A 13,199-nucleotide genomic window follows, 5' to 3' on the forward strand; every position below is an offset into this window, starting at 1 on the left:
TTTTAATTACCCTTCGCAGCCGGTCGCAGTAGTTATTATACCGTGCCATGATGTTAATAACCTTATTCTTAGGCGAATTCGGGCGACATTAAGTTTAAATTAGTATCGCTCGAAATCTCGACCGAAATAACGGCTTAGTTAAATATATTTAAAAAAATCGACGTAATTATTAAATAACGTAGCTACGCTTAATATATTAATTACGGTTTTAAAGATCTCTATTATAATTATAATAAATTTAAACGATAAAAAAACCTAGCTAACGAGTGTTTCGTTAAGCGATAATACGGTTTATAAAAGTCCGTGAAATGCGGGGTCGGTGCGGTTAAGACGATAAGGTAGCTAACTAGTCCTCTACGCGTTAGCTTAATAATATCGTTATGCGTTCTATAGGTTTTTTCCTATTATCCTTACGTTTAATAAGGAATAAACGGGAATAATTTATTACCGTAGCGAGGCTTTTCGCATAGGTTTTATACACCGCGTAAAGCGAAATAACGTTTAACTTTATTAAAACTCTCTAAGCTAATAAATTTAGCCGAGTATAAATCGGAGATTATATTATTAATAATTACTACTATAAAGCGACCTTTAACTTATAGTTTACTAAGCGACGCCTGCCCGACCCTCGCGACGACAAAGCACGTATAAAAGAGACGAAAAGGGGACTACTCAGGGAGTCGTACGGTTAAATCCTTAAACACGATAATTTTCGGCGATGGCGACACGAAAAGAATATCCGACTACTTTAGATCCAGGCGGACCCAAGTAAAGGCAAGACTATGCTTCTCTGCGGCATCACAAATAAACTAGAGTAACATAGACCGAATAGCAGTTAATTGTCCTACTTTTTTTATCAAGCCACCAACTCGAAGTTTAACATTGCGGCTGCAGTACTCCGCGGCCTAGCCTCTATAATTTTATAGTAAGAATTAAAACTTTTAAAATATATTAAAAAAGAGTATTAACGGATATATATAAGCTCGTTTAACGAAGAGGAGAACGCTTAGTATATTATATCGAAGGTTTTTAAGAATATACTGAAGATTTTAATTTACCGATTATTTACTTCGTTATTAACGCTTTAAACGAATACGAGAAAAACTTATTATAACTCTTTAATTTCATTAGTAAATAAATTACTCTACGAGCTAAGTAGCTTTTTTTTAGTCGTTATAATCTTAATATCGAGCGGAAATTATAAATAACCGAGTTTTAAACTAAACTTAGCCTCGAGCTAAAATAGAATACTAAACGGGTCTCGTAAGCGGTTAATACTTATATTTAATGCCGGTTATTTAAACTCGAAGAGATCGAGCAAGACGAAAATTTTCTGCGAAAGCTACGATATACACTCCTATCTAAGGCGAATGGCACATTCTTATAGGTCGCTCTCGTTATCTAAGAGCTCTAAGATATTAATAGCTGGGATATAAAAAATGTTTTAAAGGATATACCTCTTAAATTAAAAAAGCTATACGGTTAAATAATGCGATAAATATAGAATTTAAAACGTTAAAATCTTAAATATTACCGGAAAGTTTTTACGACGATTACTATTATTTATCGCTCGCTATAACTCGTAGAGTTAAAAAGCTTATTAAGCTTACTATTAAAAGTTTTTAATATCGCTAAGGTTATTAAAATATATAGTTTTTTCCTTATAATCCGGGATAATATTATTTACGTTATATACTAATTAACGTAGAATTTTTTACTCGGTTAAAGTTAAATTTTCCTACCCGATCTTATTAACGAGCATTACCGTATATTTTTTTAATCGTTAAAAGATGTAAAGACTTACTTTAAGCAAGATATTTACTAGCTATAGTATTTAGGCACTTATATCGGCTATACCACCACTTTAAACCCCGATCCTTTAGCTAGGATAGAGTATTCCTACGTATATTAAGTTAATTATCTACTTGAGTGCCGTGATATTAAGGCTGCGAAAGAGATCCTAAAAAAATAATGGCCTTATCGATACTTTCCTACGCGAAAAGTACCTTAATTAGCTTAAAGCCCTTAGCCTTTTAAAGGCTATATTATAAAGAGTATTTATAATATTAAGCATTTAAAACTTCGTTACGATATACTCCTTATAATGCGATTCGAGTATTATATTAATATACTTTTAATTAAAAACATAAGCATCGCTACTTATAAACCGAGTCCGAAACGTATACCGGTTCCTCTTATACTCTAAATCTAAAATTAAAAACTGTCCGCTTTAGGCGTACTCTTTAGCGCTTCTATTTAGTCCCCAGAGAAGCATCACGAGAAACCAATACCAAAGGCCCACCTAGGTGACTCAAGCTCCAACAGTCGATCGCGATTGGAACGCGTGCCAGCAGACGCTCGAGGGCCACGGCCACTTCGTCGAGTCGATGGCGTTCTCACCCGACGGCCGGCTGCTGGCGTCGGCGTCGAGCGACAAGACGGTCAAGGTTCAGGACGCCGCGACGGGCCGAGTGAAGCAGACGCTCGAGGGCCACGGCGACTTCGTCGGGTCGGTGGCGTTCTCGCCCGACGGCCGGCTGCTGGCGTCGGCGTCGGTCGACAAGACGGTCAGGGTCTGGGACGCGCAGACGGGCCAGGAGAAGCAGACGCTCGCGGGCCACCGCAGTCCCGTTAGGTCGGTGGCGTTCTCGCCCAACGGCCGGGTCGTAGCGTCGGCGTCGAACGATAGCACGGTTAAGCTCTGGGACGCGGCGACGGGCCAAGAGTTGCAAACTACCGTTATAGGCACCGCTTCTTCTATATTATCGTTCAGTCCGGATTCCTCGTCAATTATAACCGCTGCTGGAGCTATCTTTATTAATTGCCAGCCTAGCTAGTTATTACCTTTATAGCGCGAAGCTATACGCTTTGGCTATAGTATTAGCGCGGATCGTAACTGGATTACTTAGTGCGGAAATAACCTATTATGGCTGCCACCCGATTTCCGGCTAAGCATATCTACTGTGTCTAGTTTTTTAATAGTTATCGGCTATCTTTTAAAAAGGGTATTTTTTATGTAATTTATTAAGGGGTTTAAAAACGTTAAGGCTTCGTTTACTAGTTAAAAAATCGTAATATATCTTTTATATTTTTATTATTTTTATGAATAAAAAGTCGTAAAACGTATTATATATTTATAGTCTTTAACTCTTTATATAACTATTTAATTATTTTTTTATTCACGCTTTCTTTATTTATTATATTAAATTAATTTCGATAATATTAATTTAATTATTTTATAAAACGTGTGTTCGTTCGCGACTTTAAAAATAATCGTAACGATTAATATACGTATAGCTTAAAAATGAAAGGCACGGAGCGGAAAATGTTAAAATATATATATTATAGCTTTAAGCTATTAACTATTAATGGTTACTCGTTTCCCTATTATAAATTAATTAGTAAACTAAAACGGCGGTAAATAAAGTAGAGTAATAATTTTAATAAATCTCCGGCTTTTAGTCTTAATAATATATTCGATTATCTAGTACTCCTATCGGATTACATAGCGATATATATCTCCTGTATGCTGGAATATGTCACGGGCTATGGCCCGATGTAAAGGCCTCGGCGTCTCTCGGCTAACTATCGACACGCACGCACCAAGGGCCCGGACCACCGCGATCCCTTCAAGGCTGCACCGACTAGACGCGAGAAAACCTATGCTCTCTCTTTTCCTCCTTAAGTTTAAAATACTCGTATGTAGTAGGAATAAGGTCGTTAAACAAACCTCTTAAACCCTTATAGAATAAGGTATGTAAAACCATAAGCTGGGCCTACTTTTAAAGTAAGCAGCAAGCGTCGAAGTGGGTGGACTATGTTTCCTTATTTTATGCCTCCCTCGGATATTTAATAGTGCAGGATGTAATGTAGCTACACGATGCTTTAATAATAGCGCTCGTTAAAGCAGTACGTACCTCTCTGATGACCCGAAGTATTGTGTATGCTAGGCGGGGTTATGCTCTATAGCCCGAGCAGCATCCCGTAGACTAAGCCCCCGCCAGCTTAAGGTCGCCCGTAGGTGCTTAAAAAGAGAACTTATCGAGTGGGAGGGATGTATATTTATATGCAGTGTATATAACACATTAGCTCGACTATTTATTACGGTTATCGGATTATATAGCGATATATTAAAACGAGGCATGGAAAATTAACGAGTTAAACTATAAATAATAATATATATTATAAACGTTAAATTCGAGGTACTTTATTTCCTTTTTTTATAGCTCTCTCGAATATTTACTAGTGTAAAAGTGTTATGTAATTATACGATACTTTAATAATAGCGCTAGTTAATTAAGTACGTACTTCGAGCGAGCGAAAGTGTTACGTTAATTATATAAGGTATTTATTAACGCTAAGCTTAATGTGAATCCGATTTTAATAAATAGTTTAATCTTAAAAAGCGGAAATCGATTTCGAATTCGACTATACTAATTCCTATTAAATAAGGGTGTAAAGCGTGGCATCGTTAAACGCTTCGTGCGCGATGTGAAAATTTAGGCTAGCCTTTTAAATAACGAATAACGAGTGATAAGCGACGAGGCACTATTTCTATTTACGTTTAGTTATAATATTTCGAAGCTGCTACGGTTCTTTAATACATAGTCCTGCATGCCGAAAATTTCCCTCTGCACTTAACCGTTTTAATCCTACGACGTTTACACACCACTCTAAAAAGACAGTAAAATCCTACTGCAAGGTGTATAGGTGGCCGTGTCGTTTAATAAAAGCCTTGAGCTCGGCAAAGAACTCTTTAATCGGATTCAGGTCTGGTGAGTAAGGTGGCAGGAACAGGAGCTTGACTCCGGCATTATCACACAGCTGTTGGATTCTATCGGGCTGATGAAACGGTGTATTATCCATAATTAGAACAGACTTCGGCTCCGGCCATCTCCCACACAAAGGCAGAAGCTTTTGAATGAAGTCTTCGAACGCCTTACTATCCGTGAACCCCCTGGAAGATACGCGAAAGCATAATACCATCTTGGGTGTAGGCCGGCAGGATCTAGTACTTACGACCACGGTGGAAGCGTACTGTTTATACGAGTGCTACGCCTTGAGGCGACCATCCGGTTCGTCGAAATCCCGCACGCTTGTCACAACCCGATTCGTCTATATATATTAGGTAGTAAGAGTAGAACTCGGATAGAGCATGGCTATAAAAGTCTCGCAACTCGGCATTTCGTTCTTTAGCAACGCGTCGGGTAGTTTTTTTGGACCATCCGATGGACGCGAGAGCTCTGCTTACGCTCATTCTCGTCACCTCGACGTCGAACTCGGCCGCGAGAAATTCGACTATCTCGTCCTGGTATATCTCGGGCCTCTCAATCAAGCGATCGCGTAAAGCGCTAAGCATCGGCGACGTGATAGTTCGAGGTCGTCCGACGGCGTTTCGAGGCGCTCTGGTGGTGCCAAAGCATCGCAGGTTCGCTCGGATCGTACGAATGGAACGGGTGCTACACCCAACGGCTTCCGCAACCTGCTGATCAGCACACTGATTACTCTCGATCAGGCTTGGGCGCGTTCGTGTGTAGCCTCTGCCAGGTTTGGGGCCATTGATGTCATCTTATGGCGGATGCGTGGATGGCGGATGGTGTCTTTGTTCTGGGTGTTTCAAGACAAGAACAAAGACACGCTTAGGCCACCTGCCGCCTAAAAGCCCCGCCACGGGACGACAACCCCCCAATACCTGCCTGAGAAGGCTGCTGCATTGCGACTGTTCACTGGACATTACAGCAACAGGCAAATCTCCCTGTGCATCTACCAATTACATCGCCAGACGCCAACGTCAGTCACAGGAAAGACGACTCGATTGGCAGGACGTGCAGATCCCGTGACTGGCTCAGCCTCATCACAATTACCCCGACAATGCTCGACAATGTGTGCCTTGTACTGGACTCCTGTTCAGCAGGGACGGCTCAGCCTACTTCCCTACATCCAGGCCACCCCTATGGACCAAGGTGATCGCGCCCTTTCCAACCGTCGCTCCTAATCCTCAAAGCCACCCCTTCGACCACGATGCGGCTTCTACAACAACGAGCGGATGGCAAGTTCAACCTTACCGAGGTGTCCCAGAACATCCCCTCGTATGCGATACTTTCGCATACCTGGGGGGAGGAGGAGGTTACATTCAAAGACGTTACGGATAACATAGGCTCGATAAGAAAGGCTATCAGAAGCTCCGGTTCTGTGCACGTCAGGCTGCCGACGATAATATTCAACACTTCTGGGTAGACAGCTGCTGCATCGACAAATCCAACGCCGTCGAACTCTCGGAGGAGGCGGACGCTGAACCTGGATTTTACTGTACATGTTCAGATTCCTCAATCTGAAAGGTTTGACCATTCATTGGATCATCAAAGCACGGCATTCTTTATAGGAACGCATTCCATGATGACAGATGCATGGCTAGCCTGCGATAATGACAGCTGCATAACTAGCCTGCGATGATGACAGCTGCGTATTTAGCCTTAATAGATGTACAGTATAGTATATATTATATAGTATATATTAAATAGTAGTAGATATAACTAAGAATGATAATATTGCGAGAATAAAAATGGGAGCGTATGTATTTTACCTAGTGCTCGATAGATTTAAAAAGTAGAACACTAGCTACGGGTACTATTATATATATAATGTATAGCTGAATCTATATTTACTGTTTTACTGCTAAAAGTTTTTATGTATAATAATAATGGAGCTAAACTATATCGATTTCGAGAGGGGATTATATAGTATAGTTACGGTTTATGCCGGGATATAATCCTCGTTACGAGCTTAGAAAATGCTGTTATTTCCTTAAGGCTACCCGGATAACGCTAAAGAGCGCTTATAACTCGAATTATTTAGGATAGTCGAGTGTACGTAACGCACGGCCTTATTAAATTAGCCTACGAATCTTTAAAAGTGGCCTTCGAAAGTAGTGGCATAAAATTATCTAAACGAAAGCACCGGAGAATAAGTAGAGAATAATTAATATTATTATTTTAGGCATTAATAATTTATTCTATTATTAATATCGTGCTTTTTCGATCTTAGAAACGAAGGTTTATAGTAATCACGGCTTGTTTTTAATCGAGATTTAATGTAATAAGTTTAATAATACGCGAATAGTTTTTAATATAAACCCTCGCTAGCCGCCGAGATAATATCTCTCTTTAAGAAAGTCGAGATTCGATAATAGGTATAAATTACGAGCTTTTCTTTAAGCTTTATTATACCTCGGCGCGTGAATAAGAAAATGTAACGAACGAGGCGAGTTTAAGATTCGTTAGTATTATAACTTAAACTTTAATCTTTTAATGCGAAAATAGTAATTAAATAGCTTTTATTAAATCGATTTAATATTAACGTGGTTTACTATTAAGTCGGATATATTATTAAGTCGAATATTTTTATTACCGACTTATTTAATTAAACTTTAACGCGTAATAATTTTATAACTATAATACTTTATTTATTTTAAGAAAAGCGGATAACCTTAGTAATTTAAGCGTCATAAAACGGTTTAACTCGAATTAATTAAAGAGCTACGGCGAAACACTACGTTGTCTTATTATTTACCCTTAGCGACCGACTTTACGGCCGAACTATACGACGCGAAATTCGATACTTAAAGTATAAATTAAATACGATTAAAAAAGAGGTGCTTCGTAAATATATAATTAATTTAAATACTCGAGGGATGCTTTTAAAGATGGCTAATGTGGAAAATATAGCTAATCTCCTTATCGCGTCGCGCGGCGGCGATCGCGTTAATAAACACTGGGCTAGGCGCTTTATTAACCGTAACCCGGACCTTAAGACTAAAATAAACCGTCGGTACGATTATTAAAAGGTTTTTTATAAAAATCCGAAAGTTATTTCCGGTTAGTTTAGCCTAGTTATTAATATTAAAGCTAAATACGGTATCGTTAATAAAGACATGTGGAATTTTAACGAAACCGGCTTTATAATAAATATAATCGGATTAATATTTATTATAATACGCGCTAATCGGCGTGGGAAGGCGAAATCGGTCCAGCTTAATAATTAAGAATAATCGACGGCTATTAAATATATTAATTCGTAAAACTAATATATTCCGCCTTTTTTAATCGTTTAAAGCTAATATTACCTCGCGAATTAATCGCGCGAAAGTAGCTTACCGGGCGATTAAGTAATTAAACCGACTTTTAATAAATAAACCGATAATAAAACAAGTTTAAACTAAATTAAACATTTCGATAAATATACTAAATCGTAAATAAAAAGTCGTTACCGCCTCTTAATTCTCGACGGCCACGAGAGCTATATTTCGGCCGAATTCGAGGCATATTGCTAAGATAATAATATTATTACTATTAATATACCTCTTTATTTATCGCACCTGCTCTAACCTCTCGATATAGCATTTTATTCGCCCTTAAAACGTGCTTATTCGAAGGAAATCGAGTTATTTATTAAGGCCTTAATAAATTATATTACGAAGCTTAAGTTTTTTATCGCGTTTAAAGCCGTATATTTTATTGTTTTTACGAAAGCTAATATTAAATTTAAATTTAACGTATCCGGCTTAGTACCTCACTATCCGAACGAAGTAATAAGCAAGCTAAATGTATAATTTCGAACGCTTACACCGGAGTAGTCGCGACCCGGGACTTTAAACACGTATAACCTTTAAACGCCGTTTAACCCGTAATAAACGACTAAGTATTTTATTTATATTAAAAAAAAAGTGTTTACCTATTAAGGGAAATTTTTAACGCTAATTTTAAATACGGTAAATTAAATAGCGAAGGGTATAACCCGAATAGCCCACAAGGTAACTATATTAAAAGATTAGGTCCGCACTTTTTAAAATGCTAATTTAACCCTTTTAAAGCGTCGGAAAGCTAAAAAATCACGAGTCCAGCTTAAAAGAGCCCTTACTATTAAAGAATTTTAAACGTTATAAAACGAAAAAGCAAAGGGGAAACGTCCACCGACCGGCGAAAGCGAAAATAGTGGCTCGTCGAAACTACGCGCGACGGGCGGTAGGCGCTGTGGCAACTGCGGCGAAACCGGTTACAATGCGCGAACGTGTGAAAAAGATGTAGAATTAAGTAGCGAATCGGATAGCGAGTAATTTTAATTAATTTAAAGCGTTATAATTAAATAAATTTATATAAAAATATCGAGATATAAAAAAAATGTCCGATTTAATAATATATTCGATTTAATAATAAACTACGTTATTTATTATTAATAAATATTAAACTATTAATAAAGTAATATATAACGAAAATAAAATATTAGTTTATATTATTTAAAATGCCCTCGTTATATTTATTAATATTATAAGTTATAATTTCTTTTCCTTTTTCGATTATATCGTTTACGTGCTTAGCGTTAAACTGAGTAGTTATTATTTAAACTGTCGAAGAAGGGCTCTTAGCTTAAGATACTAGTGCGACTTTCGTTAATTTCCGAGATCCTTAGCCTGCACTTAAATTATTTAGCGAGGCTCGTTTATACTATTAATAGTTATTAAACTTTAACTCTTTTAAATATTTATAAAGACCGTTAAGATCTTAATTATAACCGACGAGGTTTTTATTAATGCTCTCGAGATTAGCTTTATTAATTTCGGCTCATTCGCGTATTAATTAAGTAGAGATATTTTTAAATATCCCTAATTTTATAATAGTAAATATAAAGGCGCTTAGAATAAATGTTTTAAACCTTAACTCTTTCGTAATAATTTTAAGGGTGTTACGAGTATTCTCTCGTCGTTTTTTAATTATCTTTAAATAATCCTCTTTTTTATTAAAGAGTTTATAAATTCGTTTAAGTGCATCCTCGTATTTTAAATTTAAAGAGGTGGTTTATAAGAAATATGCACATTTTTTAGCCAGTGTTTTACTAGGTGCGTGTACGTTATTAGAAGACATGAATAGAAACTAGTGAATCGAAATTATAAAAGAATAAAAAACGAATTAAGATAAAGAGCGGGTGAAAATATAAAATAAGTGGTTAGCGAAATAAACGAATAAGTAGTATTTTTTAACCTTAAAATATAAGGGTGTTAAAAAGTATTAAGCACGTTTTAAGCTTTATAATAATAAGTTAACCGAGTTTCTTTAATAGTGATTACTTAAGGATTAAAAACAGTTTAATATAATAAAATAAATAAATAAATAAATAAATAAATGGGTGAGTAAATAGGTAAGTGGATAGATTAGTGGATAAATAATAATATAAGATCGTTATGCTTAACCTCTAGCCACGACATAATCCTATACTGTAACGCATTTAATACAAGGGCGTCTTAAGTGCGACCCCGATGAACGGATCGCTTTATTCGCCCTTTTTCACGCCGAAGATGTATACTACGTAGTAAAGCCGTTGTATATTTTATTTTATTCGTTTATAAGATAATTTAACGTATAGCCGAGATAGTTTATAAAAAGCCGGGATATACTACGGGAAGAATTAGTATTTTATAATCTCGTGTAAATAAATAAAATCGGAGATTTAAAACTTTTACTACGAATAGATTTATCGGAATGGATTTTTTTTTCGCCCGTTATTTTACGTAAGTATATACGGATAACTTAAAATAAGCGGCACGAAAAGCGATGCTATTAAACACTTTAATCGTTATTTTTTATTAATAATATATTACGATTTATTTTTAAGTACGTAATTAAATATAAAACGATTCGACTTATATTAATCGAAATCGAATCGATAATATATTAAGTTAAAAGAATCTTAAGTTAATTTCGATTTTCTACGGCTAGTATAAGTACACTATCTTAATACTACTTAAATAAGGCGGAAAACACCGCGGATAATTCTTATAAGCTAATAGCTTTTACTACGTAAAGTATACGTACACTATATAATTACCTTAATAAAACTAGTTTACTAGGGCCGTTTTTATTAAGAGTTAAACCTTAGGATAATCTCGCTTATTAAAATATAAGAACTTTAAAATTAACGGTTAATTCCCGACGTAAAAAGCATTTTTTATTAAATCGCAGTACGGTTTCAAAGCGTTAATAAGTCGCTGTTTTTAAGCCGCTAGTCCGCTTTATAAAGCTATAAAAGAACCTTAATTTAATAAGGATTTATATATATTATAAGTAATTAATATAATATAATAATACGTTATAATATAGTTTAATATTAAATAAAAGTATATTAAAGTTTCGAAATAATTTAATATACTTTATATTATAAGCGCATGTTTAAAAGGAATAATTTAATATACGTTCGAATATTAAAGACTTATATATATAATATAAGAACGACCCGGTAAATAGATACGAAAACTAAGGCTTTACACCCCCGCTACCTTAGACCCTACCGAGGCTGCCACGGCATCTACTAGGTAGTTACCGTGGAAAGTCTAAGCGACTTCGTGCTGGCTAAATAACCTATAATAGGTTAATATTATAAGGGTTTCTACGGTATAAAAATAATATTACTAGGCTAGCGATATTTAAAATAGTTTAACTTTTACTACGGCGCGCATTAAGACTTTTAAGCTTACTACTCTATTAATTTAAATAGTATATCGGTCGAAGTTAAATTAAACTTCTTCTTTTCTTTTTTATCTTTTTCGGTTTTTTATAATATAATAATAAGCTATAGCCTTGTCTCTCGAATTACTTTAACCGTAATAATTTTAGCCGTCGCTCCTAAGGATATTTTAAGCTATATTCTTAAAAATATAAAGACTTAAATCTTAAAAAGCTTATAGTATACTTTATTATTATTTATATATTACTTATTATTATTTACTTATTTTTATTTTCTTTTTATCGCATCGCTTTCGAAGATTTTAAACTATAATCGTAGCTATAAGCTTAGAGTTAAAGGCTTTTAAGTGGTTTTATAAGTCTCGGCACTTTAAGAATTTAAATGTAATTAATTAATTAGTATTCCGTTAATATTACCGCTTTAAATAAAGGAAGCTAATAAATAGTAATAGACTCGAAGCGGCGAATAGGGAATATAAATAGATCCTTATTATATCTTAATATTAAGCTTTTAATGTATTACTTATAATATAACGTGGTTTACTAGTAAACGGGATATATTATATACCGGGATATTTTTTTCCACTTTTCGACACTTTTATATAGGTTTATTTAATTATAACGCGTTTTATTAATTAAATTTATTCGTTATTTAATTCGCTATTTAATTTTATATCCTTTTTATATGTTCGCGTATTATGGCCTGTTTCGCCGTAGATCTTATAGCGCCTGCCGCCCGTCGCGCGCCTTTTCGATAAACTATTATTTTCGCTTTTATTAGTCGCTGGCCGCTTTTTTTTTGCTTTCTCGTCTTGCAGCCTTCGAGATTCCTTAATCGTAAGGGCTCCTCTAAGCTAAACTCGCGATTTTTTAGCTCTCCGGCGCTTCGAAAGGGTTAAATTAGCCTTTTATAATATACGTATTTAATCCTTTATAAGGGTTATTTTATATACGATTATATATATAACGTGGTTTATCATTAAGTGGTTCGTATTATTAAGTGGTTCACCTTTACTATTTCTCGACCCTCATTAAACTTTAACGCGTAATAACTTTATAATTATAATGCCTAATCTAATTTAAAAAGACCGGATCGGTTTAACTATTTAAGCGACACGAAAGCCTTTAAATCTATTAAGTGAAAGAGATACTATAAAAGTATACGACGTTCTTAAAACCATTTTACGTCACCGAATCCACGGCCGAACCTTACGACGCGATATCCGACACTTACGGCATAAATTAAATACGAATAAAAAAGAGGTGTTTCGTAAGCATATAATTAATTTAGATACCCGCGGGATGTCTCCTAAGATCGCTAGTGTGGAAGATATGGCTAATTTTTTACCGCGTCGCGCGGCGGCGAACGCGTCGGCAAGCACTGGGTTAGGCGATTTATTAACTGTAATTTAAACCTTAAGATTAAAATGAATCGTTAATACGATTACTAGAGGGCTTTTTACGAGGATTCGAACGTTATTTCCGGCTGGTTTAGGCTGGTCGCGAATATAAAGGCTAAATACGGTATTTTAAACGAAGATATGTGGAATTTCGACGAGACCGGCTTTATAATAAATATGATCGGGTTAATCCTCGTTATAATACGCGCCGATCGGCGTGGGAAGGCGAAGTCGGTCCAGCCTAATAATCGGGAATGATTAACGGCGATTAAATGTATTAATTCGT

The 13,199-nt window shown here is 35.7% G+C and overlaps 1 protein-coding gene across 1 annotated transcript; it reads left to right on the forward strand.

Annotated features, from left to right (window-relative positions):
- Positions 1 to 2,104: 2,104 nt before the first annotated feature.
- PG997_013583 (uncharacterized protein) lies at positions 2,105 to 2,837 on the forward strand (the record flags this gene model as incomplete). The annotated part of the gene is made up of 2 exons (XM_066817897.1): positions 2,105 to 2,188; positions 2,307 to 2,837. The coding sequence occupies 2 exons, from the start codon at positions 2,105 to 2,107 to the stop codon at positions 2,835 to 2,837; spliced, it is 615 nt and encodes a 204-aa protein (XP_066663589.1).
- Positions 2,838 to 13,199: the final 10,362 nt, after the last annotated feature.

This window comes from Apiospora hydei (genome assembly GCF_038363865.1).
Source record: "Apiospora hydei strain CBS 114990 chromosome Unknown utg000009l_segment0_segment0, whole genome shotgun sequence".
NCBI lineage: Eukaryota > Fungi > Ascomycota > Sordariomycetes > Amphisphaeriales > Apiosporaceae > Apiospora > Apiospora hydei.